General features: G+C 65.5%; 4 protein-coding genes across 9 annotated transcripts; 1 reads left to right on the forward strand and 3 right to left on the reverse strand.

The window, feature by feature from the left end:
* Positions 1-34: 34 nt before the first annotated feature.
* On the reverse strand, positions 35-2,136 carry TAC3 (tachykinin precursor 3). 2 transcript variants are annotated; one of them, XM_088180813.1, is made up of 5 exons: positions 1,997-2,136; positions 1,221-1,431; positions 1,036-1,126; positions 938-961; positions 606-865 (listed from the first exon to the last, which is right to left on the reverse strand). In XM_088180813.1, the coding sequence occupies exons 2-5, from the start codon at positions 1,314-1,316 to the stop codon at positions 720-722; spliced, it is 357 nt and encodes a 118-aa protein (XP_088036939.1). In that variant the 5' UTR covers positions 1,317-1,431; positions 1,997-2,136; the 3' UTR covers positions 606-719. The 2 variants fall into 2 exon arrangements, with proteins under 2 accessions (XP_088036938.1, XP_088036939.1); XM_088180812.1 differs by having other exon boundaries at positions 35-865; positions 1,036-1,431.
* Positions 2,137-4,134: 1,998 nt separating this feature from the next.
* MYO1A (myosin IA) lies at positions 4,135-11,707 on the reverse strand. 3 transcript variants are annotated; one of them, XM_014892548.2, is made up of 28 exons: positions 11,585-11,707; positions 10,622-10,737; positions 10,336-10,430; positions 10,117-10,221; positions 9,969-10,015; positions 9,753-9,816; positions 9,583-9,681; positions 9,385-9,488; positions 9,158-9,305; positions 8,963-9,081; positions 8,793-8,879; positions 8,644-8,709; positions 8,428-8,532; positions 8,114-8,176; positions 7,805-8,005; positions 7,333-7,559; positions 7,046-7,246; positions 6,872-6,965; positions 6,608-6,757; positions 6,454-6,522; positions 6,116-6,202; positions 5,772-5,846; positions 5,531-5,665; positions 5,324-5,430; positions 5,123-5,255; positions 4,882-5,034; positions 4,683-4,810; positions 4,135-4,308 (listed from the first exon to the last, which is right to left on the reverse strand). In XM_014892548.2, the coding sequence occupies exons 1-28, from the start codon at positions 11,705-11,707 to the stop codon at positions 4,185-4,187; spliced, it is 3,225 nt and encodes a 1,074-aa protein (XP_014748034.2). In that variant the 3' UTR covers positions 4,135-4,184. The 3 variants fall into 3 exon arrangements, with proteins under 3 accessions (XP_014748034.2, XP_014748035.2, XP_088036894.1); XM_014892549.2 differs by lacking the exon at positions 6,116-6,202; XM_088180768.1 differs by lacking the exon at positions 11,585-11,707 and having other exon boundaries at positions 10,622-11,153.
* A 1,469-nt stretch (positions 11,708-13,176) lies between these two features.
* Positions 13,177-18,291, reverse strand: NEMP1 (nuclear envelope integral membrane protein 1). Of its 2 annotated transcripts, none has more exons than XM_088180798.1 (10): positions 17,724-18,291; positions 17,033-17,154; positions 16,710-16,920; positions 16,415-16,487; positions 16,193-16,286; positions 15,937-16,051; positions 15,535-15,760; positions 14,799-14,972; positions 14,347-14,567; positions 13,177-13,919 (listed from the first exon to the last, which is right to left on the reverse strand). In XM_088180798.1, exons 1-9 carry the CDS (start codon positions 17,809-17,811, stop codon positions 14,348-14,350), a joined length of 1,323 nt encoding a protein of 440 aa, XP_088036924.1. In that variant the 5' UTR covers positions 17,812-18,291; the 3' UTR covers positions 13,177-13,919; position 14,347. The 2 variants fall into 2 exon arrangements, with proteins under 2 accessions (XP_088036924.1, XP_088036925.1); XM_088180799.1 differs by having other exon boundaries at positions 17,033-17,125; positions 17,724-17,833.
* A 1,475-nt stretch (positions 18,292-19,766) lies between these two features.
* NAB2 (NGFI-A binding protein 2) lies at positions 19,767-23,645 on the forward strand. Of its 2 annotated transcripts, XM_014892532.2 has the most exons (7): positions 19,767-19,823; positions 20,844-21,645; positions 21,844-21,977; positions 22,431-22,482; positions 22,646-22,778; positions 22,865-23,065; positions 23,176-23,645. In XM_014892532.2, exons 2-7 carry the CDS (start codon positions 20,851-20,853, stop codon positions 23,268-23,270), a joined length of 1,410 nt encoding a protein of 469 aa, XP_014748018.1. In that variant the 5' UTR covers positions 19,767-19,823; positions 20,844-20,850; the 3' UTR covers positions 23,271-23,645. The 2 variants fall into 2 exon arrangements, with proteins under 2 accessions (XP_014748018.1, XP_088036919.1); XM_088180793.1 differs by lacking the exons at positions 19,767-19,823; positions 22,865-23,065 and having other exon boundaries at positions 20,318-21,645.
* Positions 23,646-23,974: the final 329 nt, after the last annotated feature.

Below are 23,974 nucleotides of genomic sequence, written 5' to 3' on the forward strand. Positions count from 1 at the left end.
GCCTTCCGGGACCCGCCGGCGGCAGCGCCCCCGCGCGGCGCGGAGGACCCAGAGACCACACGGACACACGGGGCGGGACACACGGACACACGGGGCGGGACACACGGACACAATAATAGACACGGATACTGGAAGGGACACACGAGCATGGGCACGGGAAGGGGCAAGGACACGGACAGGGACACACGGACACAGGAAGGAACACGGTCACGGACACTGGGACGAGCAAAGACACACAGACACAAGAAGGGACATGAAGACAAGGAGGGGAAGGGACATGGACAGTGACACGAGCACTTCTCCAATCACGGGGGCTGCTGTGGGGAAGGAACAGGTCGCTGTAGCCCAAGAGGGCACGGACCTCGGCGCCGCAGGCCCCGTGGGCTCATCCCAGCATCCCCACCCCTGGGGGCTCTTTCCCGCAGATCCATCCCCGTGCGCGGTCCCGAGCGGGTCCCGGAGGCGCAGCCAAGACACAGAGACGCTTTTTGCGCGTGTTCCGCGCAGACACGGGTGGGTGTATAGCGGGGCACGTCCAGGTGTACACAGGTGCACGGACACGCGCGCGTGGGGCGGGACGGCCGCGCTCCCGGCGGGTCCCACGATGGCTCCGTGGGCACCGGCGCTCGGGACGCTCCCGCAGTCGGTCCCACCATCCCCGAGACACCGGGCACAACCTCGCCCGGGCCCCTCCGCGGGTGGGGGGCTCGTTCCGCGGCTCAGGCCGCCCGCAGCGGGGCCTCGCCCGGAGCAGAGGGTCCCGGGGAGCACCGGGGGGCCGGGGCGCTGCCCCCCCGCCCCGCCGCTCGCCCGGGCTCCGCTGCTCGCTTCCCCATGAGCCCCACGAAGAAATCGTGCATGTCTCCTGCGGAGAGACCGGCCGTCAGCGGCACCGGCAGCGGCGGCGGCACCGGCGCCGGCACCGGGCGGGACTTACTCTTCTGCGGCGCCGCGCGGGGACCTGGAAGAGACCGAACCGGGTGAGAGGGGACAGGGAGGACCGATACCCTCCCACCCGAGCCCCCCGCCCCTCACCGGTGCCCTCCTCCCGCAGCAGCTCCAGCGCGGCGGCGGCCCCGGGGCTGCCGCGGGCGCTCCACGGCAGCGGCTCCGGGACGGGCATCCCCTGCGGGAACAAAGCGGGTGAACGGGATGGGAAGGAGTCCGGGAGCTCCCGGGGATGCGGGGTCCGCCCGCCGCTCCCCCCTCGACGGTCTGACCTGCGCGGGGCCCGGCGGGGCTGCGGGGGCGCGGCGGGCGAGGGCGAGCGGCAGCGCCAGGAAGAGCAGCACCGCCAGCGCCGGTCGGTTCTTCATCCTCGGGGGGAGATGGGGGCGGCGATCAGCGACGGAGCGGCGGGGCCCGGGGCTGCCCCGAGCCGGCGATCCCTCGATGGAGCAGCTCGGGATGAGTCTGGGACCGAACCGGGCTCTGGGGAGGGAAAGCAGCGAGACGGGAGACGGGGGAGCCGGAGGCGGCGGGACCCCCCCTCGGATGTGCGGAGGAGGGGCCGCGCCGCTTCCCAGTCTGCCGGTGTCCCTTGGACGGGGCTGCACCCCGGGGGTGCATTACAGGGGTTGGGGGCCTCGTTACGGGGTGTGCAGGGGGAACACGGCCCTGCTGGTGGTCCCGAGGGGGTCCCGTGTCGCCACAGTTGTGCACTCACACACGAGCCGTGCAAACGCTTACGGGCGTGGGGCACGGACACAGCTCGGGCTCCGTCCTGCACACCGGTGTCCCCTGACACACTCACTCCCTGGCACACTGGCATCCCCAGTCACACGTATTCTTGTCCACAGCAGGACTTGCTTCCAGAGCCCCCCACCAAACCCTCCCCAAAATCAAGCGACACTTCCACCCCATCTCTCCTCCTGCCTGTGCCCTCCGCAGCGCTGTCCCAATCTCCGCTTCCTCCTTCTGCCTTCCTCTAACCCCAGCGGGGTGAGGACAGGGCACAGGAGCTCCCTGAGATGCCCCAGGGCCGTGGGACACAGACCTGCCGAGCCCTCCGATGGAGTCGAGGGTTGAGGGACCCTCGTCGCCAGAGCAGGGACTCCTCAAGGCGTGGGGGGCAGCAGCGGTGGTGGGCACCTCCCCTGGCCCGGGCTCAACCGGGAGCCGAAGTACCGGGGCAGCGGCTGCTGTGCGGCGTTAAATAAGGGTCTCTGCCCATGGCACGGCGTGGGTGGGCAAGAGGAGAGCTGCCAATGGGGGCCGGATGGGTGGTACCCCCACCCTGCAGCTTCACGCCCACGCAGGCACGGTGACACCGACAGCACTTGTCGCACACGCGGAGTCACACAGCGGCACACGCGTGCCCACGCAGGCACCCCGGGGTGGGGGGTCAGCACACGGGCACTGTGCCCACGCAGCCCCCAGCCCTTCATTGTGGGGACGTCACGATGTGTCTGTTGGCACGTGTGGGGACACGCGTGGAGGGATGGTCCTGGCTGGATGCTGGGCTCTGCAGCCAGAATTTGGGGGTCTCACGGGGGAGAGGGGCTCAGCCAGGCTCCCACCGTGCACACGCGATGCACACGCATGTTCACCTGCACACACAAGCACAGGTGTGCCCACGCACACACACTCACGCGTACCTCACACCCTGCCCATTGCAGCGCTCCTGGCCTGCCCACTCCCGTGCCAGGATGTGCCAAGGCGGAAGATGGGAAGGAAAATTTGGGGGAAAGCAAAGGGGCGCAAAGAAAGAGGGAACGACTGGGCCAACAAACGAGAGCCACCGACTCCATCCCAAGCAACAGGCAGTGGCGACTGCTCCGGTGGCTGCGGCAGCCCCTCGGGAAGGCGATCGGCAGCAGCGGCTCACGTGGCAACACAGCCCGGGGCAGGGCAGCATCTGCAGTGCCGGGAACGTTAATTAAATCGGAGCCTGGCCAGAGACGGTCCTAATTAATTAATAACACCTACTTGTGCGATGCCAAGTGCGATGCAGCTGTGAAGAGCCGCGGTGCCCCGGGCTTGTTTACGGCTCTCGCCCCTCGCCGGGGGAAGGTCCCTGTGCTGGGACGTGACGGAGCGCGCAGCGGAGAGCCCTCGGTGCTGGGACATGGCCAGGCCACCAAAGTGCCACCGCGCACGTGCCCCCCCCACGTGCGGGAGCTGCCCGCACACCTCCCCCTGCACGACAAACTGCGCTCGGGGCCCACCTGGGAGCTGGTGCTGATGGTGACGTGACGGGGAGTTGGCAGCTCCCGAAGGTAACGCGGGTGATGTGTGGGGACAGGATAAAATCCCTCTCCAAGAGCTTGATGAGTGCAGGGGGGGAAAGGCAGCAAAGGGGAGGAGACCCTATCATGGGGGCTGTAGGACTGGTGGGAGTCCTGAGGGTTCAGGGGGCTGGGGGGAACTGATGGGGGTCTGGAGGGTCCCGGGGCCTGCAGGGGTCTCATGGATCCTGGGTGCTGAAGCACTGATGGAGTTCCTGAAGGACCTGGGGGTTGCAGGGCTGATGGGGGTCCTGAGGATTCTCGGGGCTGGAGGACTAGCAGGGTCCCACAGATGCTGAGAGCTGCAGGACTGGTGGGGGTCCAGAGAGTCCTGGGGGCTGCAGGACTGATGGGGGTCCTGAGGCACCTGGAGGGTGCAGGATTGATGCGGTCCCGTGGGTCCTGGACTGCAGCAGTGTCCCTGGGACTGTGCAGTGACTTCCCCCTATCCCATTTTCCGTGCCCCTGGTCCCCAAGTGCAGCTTCAACACCAGCCCAGGCAAGGAGCCTCTGCATGGGTGTCCTGCAGCAGGGTGGGGGGACCAGGACATCCAGCACAGGCAGGAGGGTGACAGGAACCTCACATGCACCCACCCACGGCCGCCAAGAAATTGCCTCTGCAGCACCACAAGCTGTGAGCCACTTGATGGGAAAAGTGGTCACAATTTGGAGCCTTTCCAATCACCACAACTGAGCACTGGCTGCAATCAGGCGTCAGGAAAAGCAGGAGGCCAGGATGAGAGGCTACATCACCAGGCTGGGCTGTGCCCCCCAGCTTGGGCACTGCATCCTGAGGTCCCACCCCGCCTCTTACAGGGTGACACCGCCCCGGTACCGACACCTCAGCATCCTTTTAATGAGTTCGGAGCCATGCCTGGGTGCTGCCAGCACCCGCAGGGGTGGGGGGGTGACACAAGGGGGGAGCTCGGGGGTGCCAGTGTGAGGGTGGAGGTCCCCTCAGTGCACCAGGACCTCCATCTTGTTGCTGCCCTTTTTCTTGCAGACAGGGCCGTCGGTGCTGGCCTTGGGTGACTCCACCACGGTGATGGACACGTCCCCCTTCAGAAAGTGGGTGGAGAACCTGGAGTGGGAGGATGGAGGGGTCAGGATGAAGAGGTGGGAAGGGGACAAGCCCAGGCCCATCCCCTCATTGCCCAATGAGCTGCCTTGGTTACACCCACTCCTCAGCTGCTTTTTACTGCAGCCAATCAGGGCACTCACATGGTGCCCCACCCTTGGAGGCTCCACCCCACCTCAGTCCCACCCTGGGCACCGCCCTGTCCCACCCACAATAACCCCACCCACATCAGCCCCACCCTCCTGGCCCCACCCAAGGTAGCCACGCCCTCTTTGCCCCAGCCCTGTCCTGCCCCACCCATTGCAGTCCTGCCCTTCAGACTCCACCCACTGTAACCACACCCACTGTAACCACACCCAGCAAAGCCCCGCCCACACCTGTCAGTGATGTGCAGGGGCAGCGCCTGCCCGGTGGTGGCCTCGAAGGTCTGGTGCAGGCGGGTGACCAGCTCGATGAGGTGGTCACTGACCAGCAGGAAATCGCCCTTAGCCCCCACTGTGGAGACCTGTGAGGGAAGTGGGGGGGTCAGCCCTCCTGGGGACCCCCTGAGCCCCCAGGGCCCCCCCCCCCAGGTACCTCCTTGAGGTGCAGGGCCAGGAAGCCGTCAGAGAAGCGGGTGACTGAGACGCCACGGATGTCACTGATGCTGAGCACAGTCTTGGGCTGGGCGGCCTTGGGGTCAGCCAGGACCAGGTGCTCGGTGGTGAGGAGCAGCAGGCGTGGGACCGTCTGTGGGTGGAGGTCAGCGTGGGCAGGGGGTCAGCGTGGGCAGGGGGTCACCACAAGCTCAGGACACGGGGCCGAGGCAGGATCTCACCTTTCCATTGGCTCTGTTCACCTTCCTCACGGCGTCAGCCATCACCAACTTGTCCTTGGCCACGGCGTGGAGCTTCTGGTACTTGGGGTTCTGCTTCAGCCCCAGGTAGTCTCCGCGGAAGGGCTGCTGCAGGCTGGGGACGACGCCATCAGCCACTGCTGCCCTGAGCTCCCCTGCACCCTCAGCCCCCTGCCCTGGCACCTTTTGGGGTAGAGGGTCTTCTTGTCCTTGAAGAGCTCGCTGGCACAGAGCTTGGCCTGCAGCTGGACCCGGCGTGACGGTGGCAGCTGGTCCCGGTACTTCTTGCACTGCCAAGGGAGAGGGGGTTTGGTGCCACCAAAGACCTCTCAGGTGAGCTGGTGCAACAAGATCCCAACTGGAATTCTCCCCATCTCCCCCTGCTCCCACCTTCCAGTGGTAGAAGATGTTCTTCAGCTCCTGGTTGGTCTTATCCAGGAACCTGTACGGTGCCTGGGGCCAGGTCCGGTCCGTCACCGACAGCGGTGGGAGGTTCTTTGCCAGCCCCAGCAGGTACTTCTGCACCTGGGGGTGACAATGCAGCAGGGGGTCAGGAGAGGACACGGGTGTCCAGCCCGAGGGCAGGGGGCTGGGAAGGCAGCGTGGACCCCTCTCCCCCAGCCCCACTCACCAGCCTCCAGTAGATGAAGTTGGCCAGGCGGGTGCTGGCGCTGGAACGGAAATATTTCCTGTAGGTCCTGCGTGCCTGCAGGGACAGCCCAGTGGTGAGGACATCGGACATCACCACCAGCCCCACGAAGGACAAGGGTGTTCCGTCCCCCACATCTCCCAGTCCCTGTCCCCCTCATCACCCAGTCCCTGTTTCCATGTCCCCCACATTCCCCAGTCCCTGTTTGGCCCTAGTGGAGAGGACAGAGTCTCCAGCCCGACAGGGTGGGCAGACAGACAGACAGGCCGGACACAGCGGCACGGACAGCAGGACAGAGGTGGCCTGAGGGCTCGTGGCCCCGTTACCTGGTACCCTCTCCAGTGAGCAGCGATGGTGGTGGCGGCCGCGTGACGTCGGCACTGGGACTTCAGCTCCCGGAGGAGCCGGCGAGACTGCGGGGGTGAGAGCCCAGGGAGCCCGAAGGGGAGGCACCAACACAGACATAGAGCAAGAGGGAGAGGCAGGAGGGAGGCAGGAGAGGAGGAAAGACGGGGAGAGGAGATGACGGTGAATCTGGTCCCACTGCGGGACACACGGAGCTCCTGGTCCCACCGTGGGGTACACGGAGCCCCTGTCCCCACCCACCCTGCTCCCCCACACCAGGCCAGTCCTATTGGTAGCCCTGGAGCTGCCCAGCCCTCACCTTCCAGCCCCGTGCATACGCCTGCAGGACCAGTGTTGACCGCTTTATCTGCTTGTACCGGTTCTTTTGCTGAGGGGAACAAGGGGGTGAGTTGGGTGGGCTTGTAGATCCAGGGGGAGAGGGATGGGCAGGGGAAGCACGGCCAGGACCTCACCCTGTGGCCACGGAACCAGGCAGAGATGAGGATCTGGCTCTTGCGCATCAGCTGGTACTGGGTCCGGCACCGCCAGCCCCGAAACATCTTCTGGATGAGGGTGGCGAGCTCGGACACGCGCTCCTGGCGCTGCCGCTCCAGGTCGAAGAGCTGGGGACAACCATGGCAAACGTTGAGTCACTGAGCAGCTCCAGGGACTGGGCATCAGCCAGAACTCCCAGGACGAGTTTGGATCCTCCTGAACTCCCCCATACCCAGACTCACAGTGCGTGGCGAGCGGATGAAGATCTTGGTGTGGCCGAACGCCAGCTCCTCAGCGGGGAACGCCAGACCTGCCAGCAGCACCTCGGTGCCCTCCCTGCACCGTGGCAGAGACGAGGCCGGTCAGAGCCCCCCCTGGCAGCCCCCTGGCCCTCACAGTCCGTGCCAGCTCCGTACCTGTCCCCACCGTTCCAGCGGGGCCACGTGCGGCGGTTGAGCATCTTGTAGCGCTCCAGGAAGGGGCCGTAGAGCTGGCGGAAGGCGTAGCCCGCCCGCCGCACCCGCACGTTCTCCATCAGCCCCAGGTACCGGACCTGCGCCAGCACCAGCTCCGGTGTGAACACCATGGCTGACTTGGTGTCGTTGGGTTTGATGCACCTGCAGAGCACAGCGGTGGTTTTGGGGGGGGGGGGGGTCTCACCGGCACCAGAGCCGCCCCCGGGGGTCTCTGCTGAGGCCGGTACCTGATGTAGTTGGGGTTCTTGGAGTAGAGATTCTTCATCAGCATTGCCACGGACGACTTGAACTGGAAGCCTGCGGTGGGAGGGAGCTTGAGGGAGACTTTCTGGGGGTCTCCCTCGGGGAAGAGCGAGCGCAGCAGCGAGTGCCGGGCCGCCCACATGGCCTGCGAGAGGTCCCGGAAGAGCAGGTCGTTGTTCTTCTCGATGAAGCCCGTCACGTTGTAAGTCACCTGGGGGGGCAGTGGGGTCAGTGCCCAGGCAGGGAATGGGGCACAGTTCAGCATCTCCATGACCGTTCCCAGTCCAACCCCACATCTCCTGTGCAAAGCTGGGAAGGGGACCAGGGCACTGGGAAGAGGACCAGAACGCTATGAAGAGGTCTGGAGAGCTAGGAGGAGGTCTGAGATGAAGGCAAGAGAACTGGGGTGCTGGAAGAGGAGCAGGGTTCTGGGAAGAGGAGCAGGCGCTGCCAGACCTTGCCAGCGTAGTGGTGGATGCGGAAGCAGCGTGGTGGCAGGCTGATGTCCGTGATGTGCCGGGCGTTCTGCGTCTCCTTGCTCTCATAGTGCTTGTGTTTGGCCAAGAGCTGGTTGAGTTTGGCGAGGAAGGTGTCCTCGTTGACCACGCCGGGCCGCAGGCACTCCTCGTCCAGCAGGGCCAGGATCCCGCTGGTGCTCTGTGCCATGACGGATGGTGTCACCCCAAACTGGTCCCAGCGAACCCCACTCTGGGTGATGGGGGGGAGCTGGAACCTCAAGATCCCAGCACCGGGCGGGCAACTCACATTCTCGATCAAGTTGCAGATGATGCTGTTGTCAAAAAATTCCACCGGGGTCCACTGGATACCCTGAGAGTAGATGTGGGTCAGACACACAGACAAGCCAGACCCTGCCCCACGGACACCCCCAGCTGATGTGGGGCAGGAACAGGATGTCCGGCCACGGGGATGAGGATCCCGAATCCCTTCCTGCCATTGAATCTGCTCTCGGCAGGGAGCAGGGCGAGGGAGGGACCTGCGGCGGAGCCGTCTCCAGCACTTCCCCATCCCAGGGCGGCCAAAGCTCCTTGAGGCCTTGCTCTGGCAGGGGCTGGAGGTACCTCTCGGACGTATTCTTCCTGTTCCTCCTTCAGCGTCATCAGGATGAAGATCTGCTGCAGCTTCTCGTTGCAGTAGTTGATGATGAACTGCTCAAAGCCGTTGTCCTGAGAGAGAAGGGTCCTGTATGGCAGGTGCTTCCTAAGCCCCAAGCCCTGCCCCATGTCTCAACTGCTGTTCCCAGCCCCCTGAATGTGGCCAGGTGAATGAAGACTCACCTGGAAGATCTCAAAGCCATAGATGTCCAGGACACCCATCACCTTTCTCTGCTCGTTTGACTTCACCTGGGGAGATAATGGGGTGTTGTGCCCTGTGTGGGGTGGAGGCCCAGGGTCCTGCTGGGGCTCCAGCATCCTCTGGAGCTCACCTGGATGCTGGCATTGATGCGATTCACCAGCCAGTCGAAGAGGCGGCTGTAGATGTTCTTGGCTAGCGCATCCCGGCCGTAGTAGCCCTGGGGAGAGGGGAGAGGGGCTGGTGCCGGCTCATGGGGGGCTGCTGGGCATCAGTCCCACAGCTAGGACTGGTCCTGCTCACCTGGGGGACAGTGAGGGTGGTGAGCACCGTCTCATCCCGTGCCTTCACCGTGCGGGTGCACAGCGCCTGCTCCAGCGTGCTGGGGTCCAGCCCGATCAGCTCGCAGATCTCACGCAGCTCTGTGGGGACACGGCAGTGCCAGAGCCGAGGAGGGGCTGAGGGGGTCCCCACACCCATTCCTATCCCCATCCCTACCCTGGGGCTCAGTGATGCTGCAGGCCTCCATCCCGCTGGCCTGGAAGCTGCTGCTCAGCTGGATGTTTCCCAGTTTGAGCACCACGGCCGTCACCTCCAGCAGGTCTGTCACCTCGGCAGGTGAGAACCCGATGACCCTCATGGCATCCTGGGGATGGACACAACAGCTCAGGGGTTTGGGTGGGCTCTAGGATTTTTGGAGGAGGGTCCTGCCTTCCCGTGGGTACCTGCATAGTGTGGAAGTTGGCTGCGTCATCCATGCCAGGTAGGCTGGAGCTCTCCCGGTTCAGGTATCCGTAGTGCCCACAGTCCTGGCGGAGCTTCAGCTGCTCTGGTTGAGGGGACAGCAGGTGGCAGTTCAGCCATGATCCCCTCCAGCTCCTGTTCCACCTCCAATTCCCCCACACAGTGGGGTCTGGACCTACGGAGCAGCTGTGGCGAAGCCCCAGCCAGGAGCTGGTAGAAGATGTGGAAGTTCCTCTCGCCCTTCACATGCCGGACAATGCGGGATTTCTCCAGCAGGTCTGCGGGGAGGGGTCAGAGTCACTGGGATGTGTGGAGTGGAACCCCCCCGGGATGGCTGGTGGGTACTCACAGTTGCTGATGACCCCTCCCAGGGGCTCCCCCTTGAAGTCGAACTCAATGTCCATGTACTTGCCCTGGGGGACGAGACGGGGTCAGGGAAGGGGGTCCCGGTGGGACTGGCAGCTCCACTCCCCACATCCTCATTGCTGTCCCCTCTGTGCTCCCAGCCCCATCAGGGCCCCCATGGCCGCAGCAGGGTCCAATCCCCCTTCCCCAGGTCACTCACGAATCGGGAGGAGTTATCATTACGGACAGTCTTGGCGTTTCCAAAGGCTGCAGGAGAGGACAGGGTTATGGTGTGGTCCAGGGGGACAGTGCCAAACCCTGGCAGGTCCAGGATGTGGGAGGCAGGGCTCAGGATGTGTGGCACTCACCCTCCAGCACAGGGTTGGACTGCAGGAGCTGCTCCTTCACCTTGTTCACCTCTTCCCCTTTGCTGCTCACGGCTGCCACGTAGGACATCACCAGCTTGCTGGCCTCTGCCAGAGAGGAGCAGGGGGTCATTGGTGTGGGGCTGTGGGTGCGGGGGCTGTGCCCCTCATCCCACCAGCCCCTCTCAGTGCCCTGAGCCCCCCCTGCAGCCCTGACTGTACCTGTCTTGCCGGCGCCACTCTCACCGGTGATGAGGATGCACTGGTCCCTGTCCCGGTCCCGCAGCGAGCGATAGGCATCGTCAGCAATGGCATAGCTGGGGGCAAGAGGGGTTGGAAGGGGCTGGAGCCATCTGAGGGCTCCAGGAAACGCCAAGACCCCCCCGTTGTGGCTGCGGCATTGCCCCAGGTGGATTCCCTTGGACCCTGACACCTTGGGATTGCCCAGGAATGATGCTCTTGGCACAATCCAGGGGACCAAGGGCACCACCAGCCTCCCCGTGCTCACATGTGGGGCTTCACGGCAAAGAAGCTGCAGTTGTGATACTCCTCCACCTTCTCCGGGGTGTAGATGGGCAGGGCCTGGTACGGGTTCACCGAGATCACCACATTCCCAATGTACGTCTGCAGGACAGCAGGCAGCAGGGATGAGGGGCTGGCAGGACCCAGACCAGGTCCTGATGATCCCCATCCCAGATCCTCGTCTTCATCCCAGATCCCGCTCCCCATCCGAGAACATCCCAGACCCTGCAGCCCTCCTGCTTCCCAGATCCTTCTTCCCATCCCAGACCCCAAAACCCACTTGTCACCCTCAACCCTGCAGCCCTCCCACTTTGCATCCCAGGTCCCATACCCCTTTCCCACTTTGGACCCCAATGTTCTCCTGCTCCCAATCCCAGACCCCATATCCTGCTCCCCACTCCAGACTCTGCAGTTCTCCTACTTTCCAGATCCTTTTCCCCAACCCAGACCCCATATCCTGCTCACCTTGAAGCCCCCCCCATTCCCCATGCCAGACCCTACAGCCTTCCCAAACCCCATCTCAGACCCCATATCCCGTATCCTACAGCCCTCCCAAATCCCCACATCTGTCTTCCCATCCCAGACCCTGCAGCCCTCCCAATCTCAGACCCCATATCTCACTCCCCATCCCAGACCCTGCAGCCCTCCCAATCTCAGACCCCATATCTCACTCCCCATCCCAGACCCTGCAGCCCTCTCAATCGCCATCCCAGACCCCATATCCCACTCCCCATCCTAGATCTGCAGCCTTCCCAATCCCCATCTCAGACCCCATATCTCATATGCCATATCCTCTTTCCATCCCAGATCCCGTATCTCATTCTCCATCCCAGACCCTGCAGCCTTCCCAATCGCCATCCCAGACCCCATATCCCTCTTCCCATCCCAGACCCCGTATCCGGCTCGCAGCCCCTGCCGTCCCCCCAAGCCCCCCCGTCCCGCTGCCCACGTAGATGTCGTGGCGGCGGAATCGCTCCTGCAGCGTCTGGACCAGCGACTCCTCGGTCAGCGGGTCCAGCAGCACCAGGTCCGCGACGGCCTCGGCGTCCAGCATCGAGGGGGAGCCTTCCATGGCCGGGCAGCTCCGGGGCAGCTGCGACACAGCACGGGGGGGCTGCAGCCACGGACACGCAGCCCCTTCCCCAAAACTCCCCACCAGGTCCTCAGCAGCCTCTGGGATCTTGGCTGCTCCCCCCAACCCTGGGGACAGGGGACAGGGGACAGGGGTAGCCACACACCCACAGAGGCACAGGGGGCACCTTCCCGGGGTATCCCGGTGCCCAGGACCCCGTGGTGGGGTTGGGGGCAGCCGGACGCTGGGGGGAAGCGGGGACCCGGCCAGGAAATGCGGACACCTGGATCCTATTCTTGGGGCAGGGATTAATTCAGGCTCCACTTCCTCCCTCCTTCCTGGCAGGGAAAAGGCAGGGCGGGGTGGGGAGCCCAAGCCCCCCAGCAGGTCACCCCCAGCAGCCCGTGTGTTGCTTCCCCCCACTCTCCCCCATCCCTCACCTGTCTGTGACAGCAATGTCACGTTCCCGGGGGTGACCTTCACCCCCACTTTACAGCTGGGGCGCAGGGCTGTAAACCCAGCCCCACTTATCGGTGTCCCGGGGAAAGTTCACGAGCGAGGAGAAGGTGGGGAGGGATGGGGCAAAAAGGGTGATGGAGGTGACCCCAGCACCCTCCAGGGGTCTGAGCCCCCCGTGCTGCTGGGTTGTGACCCCAGGGTCAGCAGCCACCGGTGGGAGGCAGAGTAAGAGCCCCCCACAACTCCAGGGCAGCGCTGGGCTCATCCCGGTGCTGCCAATGACACCAGGTCCCCGCGCCCCGTGGGATGCAGGTGCCCTGGGATGGGGGCCGGGGGGACAGGGCACCCCCATCCAGCTGAGGGCTGGGGGGCTCCAGGTGCTGTCTGGCAGCAGAGGGGTCCCCGACTCACCTCCCGGTTACAGAGCAGCAGCTCCTGGGGTGGCTTCAGCTGGAGCGGCTTCAGCTGGAGCTGCCCCGGAACCGGCGGGGCTCAGCCCAGCCCAGAGCCCGGTGCTGGCTCCGTCCGGCCCACGGAGGGGCGGGGGGGCCGCAGGGCCCTCCCCCAGAGCTCCCAGCTGGGGAAACTGAGGCAAGAAGGAGCAGCCAGTGGGGATCAACCCCAAGAGTGTCGCTGGCTACAGCCCCTGCCCGTGGTCCTGGCCCGGCTGCTCTGTGCCTTCCCCACCCCGCAGCTCAGAGCAGGAACAAGCAGGGAAAATCCTGGAGCCGAGCAAACAAAAGGAGCTTCCTCTCCTGGGCTGCGGGAAACAAGGGCAAGGTACAGGGCTGGAGAACCGGGAATGCCCAGGATACCTGTCCCCAAGGAGAACACCTGTCCCCAGGGAAGCACACCTGGTCCCAGCCCAACCTGAGGCCATGGTAGGTCCTGCCACAGGGAATGTGTGACCCAGGGGCTGTTGTGTCCCCACACACCATCCCTTAGCAGAATGACCTCCCACATGTAGCTGAGCCCTGGGGTCACAGCAGGACGAACAAATGAGGCTCAGGCCCTAAAAAATACATCTTTATTAAAAATATAATGAGTCATTCATCACGCTGAGGATGGGGGGATGCAGTAACAGAGTCTGCTCACACCTGAGCAGGGAGGAAAGTGCAGGGAGGGCTGGGGAGCAAAGCTGGGACAGGGACAGACATCAGACTGAGACAAACTGATGGTGGAAGCTGCAGGTGAGGTAGGGGCTTGGCTGGGGGTCCCCAGGGCAGCTGAGACACTGTGAGGAGGTGAGGGCAGCTTTATTGCTTAGGAAGTTGCATAGATTGGGGTGTCCCCTCCAGCTTTGTTCTTTGGCAGAGCTCCCCAGTCAGCACCAGGAGCTGGAACATCGATGGGGTCACCCCCACCCCCTGCCTGCACCCATTGGGAGAGAAGTGACGGCAGTAGGAGGGCAGTGAGGCAGGGAGGAAGCACATCCACACTCATCCTCAGCTCTGGCATGGGGAGAGGGGGCTGAGCATGGCCTCTACCCCAACACCACAACCAGGGGCAGCCAGCAGACCCCGAGGCTCCACAGCTCCATCGGGGAAGTGCCAGAGGTTTTGGTATCCACACGGGATTGAAGCCAAGGCAGAGGTGTGGCCTGACCAGCTGGAGCCCTCTGACAGCTTTGTAGCAGGAGGAGGAGGAGCAGCTCGCTGGCAGCTCCTTCACCACGGCTCCAGACAGGCGCTGAGCCTGCAGGTAACAGTGGGACGGGTCCAAAGTTCCTCTTGTGTGTGTCACCCTCAGGCACCTGCACAGGAGATGGAGGGGAAGGTCCATCCCCACCCCAGGCTGCTCCGTGCCCAGCGAGGGGAAAGGGGCTCCTGTCTGCAGCCCACAGCTGTGGCACCGAGGGATGGAGCCAGATTAGCACCCAGGATTGGGACAGGGTCCCTGCACCAGGGGTGCCACCCTGAGAGCTCACAACCATCCACTGCAAAAGTTGGGGTGGGTCCAGGCTGCATCCAGGACCAGGCGACCTCCCATGTATCCCACCCCCAAAACACCCAGAGCTGTGCTGACAACACACAGGCACACCTCAGGCAGGAGCTGCAGGGGAAGGGAGGTCAGAGCCCCTTTTCTCCCTGTCAGGAGGATCCATCCCCACAGGATCTATCCCCACCATGCCTGGAGCAGCCCAGCAGTGGTTCTGCTCCTTTGGTCCCAGGGCAGCTGACCTCACTGGACATCCAGATGGTTGTGGGGCAGGGAACCACTCCTGTGATTCCCAGCAGAGGAGTAATTGACATTTCCCTCCTCCTCCTCCTCTTCATCATCATCATCATCATCCTCAAAGAGCTCCTCATCAATGTAGATTCTTCCCAGGCCAAACTCCTGCTCGTGGGCAGACACCTCACTGGGGGTGACATGGGAAGCACCACCCACAAAGTCAGCAAACCTGGGAGAAGACGTGGAGCAGCACGTTGGGCAGGTGTGTCCAAAGCCTCTGGAGAGGCCCTGACACACGCAGGTAAAGCACTTTGGTGCTGGCACCTGGTGCTATCCATCCTTTCTCCCCACCACTCTGTGCTCCCACACACCACAGATCTGTGTCTCTGTCTCCAAGCACAGAGATGACAGAACAGAGGGACACAGAGTGGCCACCCTGAGCTTGCTGTTGGCATGTTACCTTTTGGGAGACTGGATTCGGGACACCGTGGTCCAGGCAGAGAATTCGGGGCTCTGGCAGGAGCTCCGCAGCTCTGCCAAGGCCTTGCGGGTCTCCACCTCGCCCTGGAGCCGAAATTCCTCCTCTGTCAGCAGCCGAGGGGGGGTCGGGCCCAGCTTGGAACTCTGCACCTTCCTGCCCGGGGGCAACACCAGTTAATGCCTGCCTGGATGGGGTGGGACCAGATCCTGGGACAGGACCCCAGGGCAGCAACTCTCAGGACAGAAGCCCTGGGGCAGGACCAGCTCCCAGGGCAGGATCCTTGGAGCAGGAGCTCTAAGGCAAGATCAGCACCTGAGGCAGGACCACCTCTCAGGGCAGGAAATCTGGGGCAGGGCCTGCTCCCAGAGCAAGAACCCCTGGGCAGGACCAGCTCCTGAGGCCAGACCAGCTCCTGGCACATGAATCTCCGGGGTCGAACCAGCTTCTGGGACATGAATCCCTGGAGCAGCCCGAGCTCCCAGGACAGGACGAGCTCCTGGGGCAGCTGGCAGGGGGGAAAGTGGAACACACCCCTCCAGCCTTTGCTCCTTGCTCCCAAGGGCTCTCTGTCCTGCACCAGTCCCAGGGGAAAAAGGGCACAGTTACCCACCCCACTCCTAGTGAAAACAACCCTGTTCTGTGACCCAGGCTCCATCCAGCAGCTCATCCCAACCCAGCTGGGAGCAGTGAGCAAGCTGGAATCCCAAGGTCTCACCTGTAGGCAGCAAAGGCCCATTGCAAGGGGTAATCCAGGTTCTTGGTGCAGACAGCAATGAGCACCAGGCCCAGGGCGATGGGGTGGATCTGGATGCCCGAGTACATCAGCAGCAGCCCCAGGAGCTGCAGGGCCCAGGACAGGAGGTTGATGCTGCGCTGGTTCTCCAAGGGGCCGTACCTGTAGCACACAGCAAAGCTCAGGAAGCCCACGAACAGCAGGTAACCTGTGGGAGAGCACAGGGATGGGGCAGAAATTGGGAGCTCCATGAGGATGAGGGGGAAGCTGACACCACCCCTGGATAGGGATGTTCCAGCATTGCTCCCCAGCAGGTTCCAGCTCCATTAGGAGACATTCACCTGGTGAAACAGCGAATCCCAGAGCTCCCAGAGCCCCACCTACCTAACAGGTATTGCCAGTAGGACGTGCAGATCTCCCGCAGGTTCTTGAAGATCAGCTGAAGCAGGTACAGGGAAAAGGACCAACCTCCGACCAGCAGGAAGTACACAGGGCTTTTCTGGGGGGCACAAGAGGGTTGCAGGCAGGTTGGGGATACCTCCCCCAGGTGCTGAGCTGCTCTGTACCAAACCCAGTCCATCCCAGTACAGGTATGGAAAAGGCTATGAGGCCTCTGAGCCCCTCAAGACGTGACACCTACCTTGGGCATGACCTTAGACATCATGTAGACGAGGACGAGCAGCGAGGCCAACAAGCCAACACTGATGCCAGCTGAGTAGTAGAAGATTTGGCTCCTGCAATGATCCCACAGGGAATCAATCACAGCAGGTGCTTTAGGGATACCTGTGCACAAACACCCCCACCCAGGAGCCACTGGGCACTGCCCACCTGCCCCAGCCCCTGGGAAGAGGAGGGGGCTCACCTGCTCAGTGTGTCCCCACAGAAAAACAACAGCAGGCCCAGGAAGAAAACAAGGAACATCTTAGGATCAAAACCTGGAAAGTAAGTGAATCCCAGTGAAGAAGGGCATGGTAGGAAGCTCACACCTGCCACAGGGAGATAGCAGCATCCAGGTGAACTTCCAAGAGCCCCACATTCCTTCCACAGACCAAATTCCCTTTCTGAGGAAGGAATAGGTCCTTAGATCATGAGCTGCCCGTCCTGCTGTCCCCTAGGCAGCCCCAGGCCCCCTTTCCCCCAGCGAGGAGGGGACGTACGTCGGAAGAGGAGGACGGAGTAGGTGGTGCTGGGCTCCAGCAGCTCGACCTTGAGACAGGTTTTGTTGCTGTAGAGATCCACGTCGATGCTGGTGTCGTTGAGCTTCCCCCGCAGGAAGGAGAACACCATGTTCCACACGCTGAACTTCTCCAGCTCCTCCTCGCTGTCCACCTGGGTGACACGGATCATCCGGCTGCTGTTGATGCGGATCTGCGGGAAGAGAGGGGGATGGATGGATGGATGGATGGATGGATGGATGGATGGATGGATGGAGGGGCTGGAGCAGGGAGGATCTGCTGCCTCCTCCTCCTCCTCCTGTCACCTGTGTCCTCGTCCAGATGTCGTTCCATCGCGGGACGCGTGTGTTGGTGTAGCAGAAGCGCTGAGATTCCTTGTAGTGGGACTCGTGGCCCTCCTGGAGCGGGATGATGGGATTCTTGGCATCTGGGAAGAGCAGAGGGAGGGGTTCGGGCCCTGCTGCCCTCTGCTTCACCCACCGGACGTCTTCCCTACCCGGGGATCCTCCATTCAAGCATATTCCCCACGGCCCTTCTGGTTTTCCTTGGAATAGCCCCTCTGGTTCTTTTTTGGGATAACCCTGCGCCCTGGCTGTCGGGATCAGCACAGGCCCATCCCTGCGTCCCTTCTAGTTCGACCCCTAGTTCCAAAATCCGAAAACCTCAGGGACATAAATCCGAGGGTGCCTCCAGCTCCCCGAGGCGAAGCGGCTCCCGAATAGCAGGGAAGGCCCTATGGTAGTGGGGGATCGGGACAACGGGACACGAAATCCCGGTCTCACCGGGCAGCACCGACACCCTGAGAGTGGAGGCCCCGGGAAGCTCTCAGAGGGTTCCCTGGGGGCTCAGGGGGTCTCTCAGCAGATACGAGGCAGTTCCCTGTGGCCACGCCGCTGGTTCCCTTCTCCTGCAACGCTGCCCCGGGGACTGTCGCCTCCCCACTCCCCACCATGACTCCCCTCGGTCCCCGCCCATGGACATCGCTGCCCTGTGCACCTGCAGCTTCCAGGAGCAGGAAGGGCAGGAACAGAAACATCAGCACGGCCAGTCCTGAGAGGCGCCGCCGCTCCGGAGCCGCTTTCATCCCTCCCGCCGCGGCCGCTCCGGCCGCTTCCGCTTCCGCCGCCCGTGTGGCCCGGCCGCGGAGGAGCTTCCACGGCCAATAGAAGAAGAGCTCGCGGAGCTTTGTCGTTGATTGACAGGTAGTTTAACCTATCAAAAAGTACCTCTGACCTCGCGCCCACCTCCCTGCAGCCTGCCATGTTGAGTGACAGTATGTTTAACCAATCAGCAGTGCGCGTGCAGGAAGCAGCCATGTTCCCGCCCTCGGTTATCATGGTGACCAACATCCCCCCGCCATTCACTGAACAGCCACGCCCTGCTCCGGTAACGGCTCTGACGGACACGCCTCTCAGCCAATCAGAGCGCAGGTATGACAGGCCACGCTCTCCGCCCCCGTCTTTATTCCTTATGATTGACAACCGCCTCCGCCTATCAGGGCGCGGCCTCGCGTTGTTTGTGTGAATGGGTCACGCGTGGGGGGCGCGAAGGTCCCGCCTCTCCCACACTCCCCCTCCGGCAGCCGAACCCGCGGCCCCAGGCCCCGCCGGCACCGGGCCCCGCGACCCCACGGCCTGGCCGGGGCTCTGCCAGGGCGGACATTGCACGAGGGTCACCGGTGACCCGCGGCGCGGAGGGGGTCCCTCATCCCACCGGCCAAGGGGCGGCTCGGCTCAGCCGGGGGGCTCCGGTTCGCCCCGCTGCCGGCACCGTCCGTCCCTCCGCAGCGAGGCTTCCGCAACCCCGGGAAGGGGGTACCGCCCTCCGCGTGGGTCCCTCCCCGTGGGGCGGTGGCCGCCCGTGGGCGGGCAGCGGGGAGCGGGCTCGGGCAGCCCCCCCGCTCCCCCTCCGCGGGCCGTGGGCGGTGGAGCCGGGAAGCGGCGGAGCCGTGGGCGGAGGATGTGCGTCAGCCGGGGGCAGCGCCGGGGCTGGGAACGGCCCCGCCGCGCCGGACGCTTGGTCGTGGAGGGGGGGGGCGTGACAGGGGGGCGGTGGGGTGTGTGGGGGATGGGGGTGAACCGGGAGGCTGGGACAGGACCCCTGCCATGGGGACCGGGACCGGGATCGTGCGGGATCCCCCGGCTGCTCCCCTGGCAGCTCTGGGGATGTGCCCCGGACACCGGCACGGGCCCCCCCCGGCCAAGATCGCGCGGGGGCGGCTCTGGCCCCACGCCAGGCGCCGGCCGCGGTATAAATAGCACCGAGCAACGCTGGGCTGGACCAGGGTGTGGGCCGTGACACCCCCCGTCCTCCTTCCCGCGGGAGGCACCCTGGTGCGGCGAGCGAGGGGCTTCAGCATCCCCCGAGCCCACCCGGGAAACCTCCGTCCGCTCCCGTTCTCGCTGCTCCGGGGCGCCGCTGGGGTGCTCACCCGAAGCCTTTCGATGGCAGCATGTGCGTGCCGGTGACACCAAGCGCCAGCCCTTCGCAAGGGATCCGGCACCGGGGGGACTGCCGGGACAGCGGTGCCGGTACCCGGAGCATCCCCGCGCCCGCTCAGGTTGTCACCGAAACCGGGGATGCTGCGAGCGCTGCCCGCGGGACCCCCGGGATTCAGGGTGTCCGCGCCAACACCGAGCACCGTGTCCCCTTCGCGGGGGATTCTGCCTCTCCCACGGGCCCCCCGTACCACGCGTGTCCTCCCCGGTCCCTGCCCGGGCTGCGGGACCCCCGATGCTGCCGTGCGGGGCGCCGCTCCCCTCCCGCTGCTCCGGTGCCGAGGGGGGGAAGAAGGGGGCCCGGTGCCACCGCCCCCGCCGCTGCCCCCCCCCCCCCCGCTCTCGGCGGGGGCGGCAGCCGCGGGATCCGCCCCCGGGGCCTCCCACGCGCGGCGCAGCCGGGGCCGCTGCTATTTCACGGTCCCGCCCGTGTGGGCGGCGCGCAGAGCGGCGCGGCGCGGCGGAGGGAGCGCGCCCGGCCCGGCCGCGGGACCCCCGAGCTCCGGCACCCCCCAGACCCTCCGGCTAGAGCCAGCCCCGGAGCCCCCCGGCCGCCCGGCGGGGCGGGCGGAACGGACGGAGGCGGTTCCAGGCGGCGGTGAGCAAGCGGGGGACGGCGGGAGGGGATGGGGCACTGGGGGGCACCGGCCAGGGCGAGAGTCCCGGAGGATGGTGGCTATGGTGGGACTGGGGGAACCGAACTGGGACGGAGCAGCGAGGGATACCGGGCAGGGCGGGGGCCCCGAGGGGTGTTGGCCACGGGGCTCCGGGCGGGTCTGAGGCTCCGGGATGCATGGGGAGAGGATGGTCCTGATGGGACCGGGGGCACCGCGGCACCAAAGGGTGCCGGGCGGGGTCGGGGGCTCGTGGGGGGATGGCCTCGATGGGACCGTGGGAGCACAGAGGGACCGTGGGGATGGCAGGGGGATGGGACACTGGGGGTCACCGGGTAGGGCAGAGAGCCCCGGGAAGGGATGACCCCGGTGGGTCTAGGAGGAATGGGGGGGGGGAGGGTTGGGGATGGCGCATGGGGTGGGTTCGGGGCACGAGAAGGCACCAAGCAGGTGCGGGGACGCTGGGGGAGGATCGCCTTGTGGTGGGACGAGGGTGGGGATGGGGCACCGAGCGGGGCGGGGTCACCAGGGAAGGATGGCCCTGATGGGATCCAGGGGACCACAGAGGCACAGGGCACGGGCAGGGCAGGGGGCCTGGGGGACGTTGGCCATGGTGAGATCAGCACTGGCACACCATCCTCGGGAATGGGGGGCTGGGGAAAGCCCCATGTGTGTCCTGCCCCATGTGAGGACCCGGTGTGGAGGGGCTGCTGGCTGGGGGAGGGGCAGAGGCAGGGCACAGCCCAGGGTAGGGGGTAGGAGCTGGGATGAGGGTGACCCCACTCATGTCTGTGCCGTGTCCAGGCGCTGTGGCTGCAGGGACTGTCCCAGCCCGCAGCATGTGGGTGGGATTGGGCACCCCATGGGGCTTGGGGACGCTGGAACACCCACACTTGGGAGTGCTCCCTCTGCCCTTTACTCCCAGGCCCGAGGGTGGGGAGGGTGTTTCTCCTGCATGTCCATCCATCCCGGTGGTGAGTCCGTCTGTCCTCCGTCCACCACAGGCTCGCCATGGCCCTGCCCCGCACACTGGGGGAGCTGCAGCTGTATCGGGTGCTGCAACGCGCCAACCTGCTGGGCTACTACGAGACCTTCATCCAGCAAGGGGGGGACGACGTGCAGCAGCTCTGCGAGGCGGGCGAGGAGGAGTTCCTGGAGATCATGGCGCTGGTGGGCATGGCCACCAAGCCCCTCCACGTCCGCCGCCTCCAGAAGGCCCTGCGCGAGTGGGCCTCCAACCCGGGGCTCTTCAGCCAGCCCGTCTCGGCTGTCCCTGTCAGCAGCATCCCGCTCTTCAAGCTCTCTGAGGCCGGCGGGCGCAAGGCACTCAGCAATGGGCACACCAGCCCCGGCGAGGCCGCGGGCAAGGGGGGTGGCAGTGCCGGGACGCCCCCAGCCCGCAGCCCCACGGAGCCAGGGGAGAAGCTGTCACCGTCAGCGGTTCCACCGTGGCCGGGAAGGAGCACCCCGGAGTCAGAGGGTGGTGGGGACGAGGAACCGGGGGGTCCCCCCTTCTCCCCGGGCGGGAGCAGCGGGGAGCAGGCGGTGGGCACGGAGCTGGAGCCGGAGCTGGCACGGACGGTGGTGGAGAGCGTGGAGCGGCTGCTGCAGAGCTGCCCCCGGGGCGGCGAGGCCGAGCTGCGGGCGCTGATGAAGCTCAACAAGAAGCTGGCCAAGGCTGTGGGGCACATCTTCCAGCTGGAGGATGGTGACCGGCAGAAGGAGGAGGAGATCCGGCGGCACAGCGCGATCTACGGCCGCGGCGAGGCCCGGCGCCGGGAGGGCAAGCAGCTCACCCTGCACGAGGTGGGCTCCGCGCTTGAAGTTCCTGGGATGTGCTGGGTTGGGATAGGGACTGAGGTGGCTCTGGGAGTAGGGTGAGTGGGATTTGAGGTTTGCTCTCACGCAGGTGGCATCTGCCAGCCTGGAGCTGGAGCTGCCTTAGCTGAGGGTCCCGTGGGCGCTGTCGTCCTGTCCCCACTCACGCATCATCTCTGCCCCCAGCTCATCATCAACGAGGCAGCAGCCCAGTTCTGCCTGCGGGACAACTCGCTGCTGCTGCGGCGCGTCGAGCTCTTCTCGCTGTCACGACAGGTCGCACGGGAGAGCACCTACCTGTCCTCGCTCAAGGTCACCAGGTGAGCCCAGACCTGGGAAACCCCCGCCTCGTAGGGTTTGGGGGGCCTTGCTGTGTCCCCCTTGCACCCTTGGAGCTGCACCATGATCCAGCACTTCTGGATGGGGCCAGGACCCTGCGGCCCCCTGTTCCCCTTTTCCAGCGTGGGTGGTTTCTGCCTGACCTCAGAGCGTGGGAGGTGGGGAGGATGGGAATGACGGGGATGCCAGGCGTGGAGGGGGATGCCAGGCAGCAAAGGGATGCCACTGGGGATGCCCCATCTCTTCCCTCCATCTCCAAAGCCCCCTGCCCACTATGCCAGGGCTGCCTTTTCCCTTCGCTCTCCAGCTGCTTCCTTCTTCCACCCCCAATTCCATCCGTGCCAGAACCACAGCCCTGCCTGGTGGCTCTGCTCACAGCATGGGGCCTTGCTGTGGCCGCCCCCACGCCTGACACAGCCCCTTTCCACCCCCAGGGCACATCCTGAGGACAGCGGTGCCGTTGTGGCCAAGCGGCTCAAGCAGGAGGTGGGTGCAGGTGCAGGGGGAGCATGTGCAGATGTGCACACCTGTGAGCGTGGGTGTGATGGTACAACGTGCCCGGGGCTGCCCATGCCAGCTCTGAGTGATGGCCGTGGGTGTCCTGGCGTGGGTGGCACAGGGGCCCTGCTCACCTGTGTGCTCCTGGTAGGCGGGAGAGCAGAGCCGCCCTGAGCTCCTGGCACTGCCGGTGGGGCTGGAGCCCCCCGGGGCCGGATACCGAGCCAGCTTGGAGGAGGACACGGGCAGCCTCTCCGGGGAGAGCCTCGACGGCCACTTGCAGGGTGAGTGCGGGTCCCTCCCCTTCGCGGGGGGCTGGTGGTGGCCGGTCCCCGGCCCCTCGCGCTGACTGTAGCCCCTCTCTCGGCAGCGGCGGGGGCTTGTCCCCGGCTGACCCCTCCGCCCGGTGCGGCGCCGGACGTGCCCCTCGGCCTCGCTCCCCACGGGCTCTGGAGCCGCCACATCCTCCAGCAGACGCTGATGGACGAGGGGCTGCGCCTGGCCCGGCTGGTCTCGCACGAGCGCGTGGGGCGGCTCAGCCCCTGCTTGCCGGGAAAGCCCCCGGGACCAGGTGAGCCCCCGCGGGGCCGGGGGGCTTTGCCCTGGGCAGGGGTCAGGGCGGCACCGCTGCCTTCTCCTATGGAATCGTGTCCTGACGCCATCTCTGTGTTCTCCCCACAGAGTTCGAGGACGGGCTGGCAGAAAGGGGTCCTCCGGCCCCCCCAGACCCCCCTCGGGGCACCATCAAGGTGGAGCAGGAGACCAGCAGGCAGTGAGGCCCCTGTAGCCCCCCCGCCACCATTAACGAAGCAATAACGTGCTGGGGGACGGGTGCGGCGGCGCTCCGGGCCCGGGGAGCTTGGGTGGGGAGGGGGTCTCAGCCACATCCCCCCGGCCCCCTCCCCATCCCACACGGACGCTCTGGTTACCTCAGCCGCGGCGGGATGCGACTCCCCGCAGCAGCAATACCCTCATCCCGCCCGGTTCCGCGCCCCCGCCGCCCCTCAGGGCTGGGGAGCCCTCGATGGACTGGAGCCCCCTGTACAGCCCCCCCACCCCGTGCTGACCGTCCCCCCTCCCCGGCTCTGTCACCGCGCGGGGACAGACGCGTCGCACTGTGCGCTCCCACGTCAGCGCTGCCGCCCACGCCGGGCACACGGTCCCCCCCCCCCCCACCCGCAGCGCCCACGCACCAGCCGCCAGCCCCCTCCCCGCAGCACGTGCCAGCTCACTGTGCACTCCCCCTCCCATCCTGCGACCCCCCCCCCCAAAGCACCGCATCGGCTGTAAATACCCCCCCCCGCAGCCCCCGCACGCACCCCCCCCCGCACCCCGATACCTGCGTGTGCTTCAAGCATGGTCCCTGTGCCGGGGGGTGTCACACGTGCCGGGGGGTGTCACCCCCTCCCAGCACGACGCAGGCGGCGTTTGACGGGCACTGGGGAGGTGCTGTTCCCCCCCTCCCATCCCAGCCCCTCGG

The sequence above is a fragment of the Sturnus vulgaris genome, chromosome 30 (genome assembly GCF_052056855.1).
Source record: "Sturnus vulgaris isolate bStuVul1 chromosome 30, bStuVul1.hap1, whole genome shotgun sequence".
In the NCBI taxonomy this organism is placed as follows: domain Eukaryota; kingdom Metazoa; phylum Chordata; class Aves; order Passeriformes; family Sturnidae; genus Sturnus; species Sturnus vulgaris.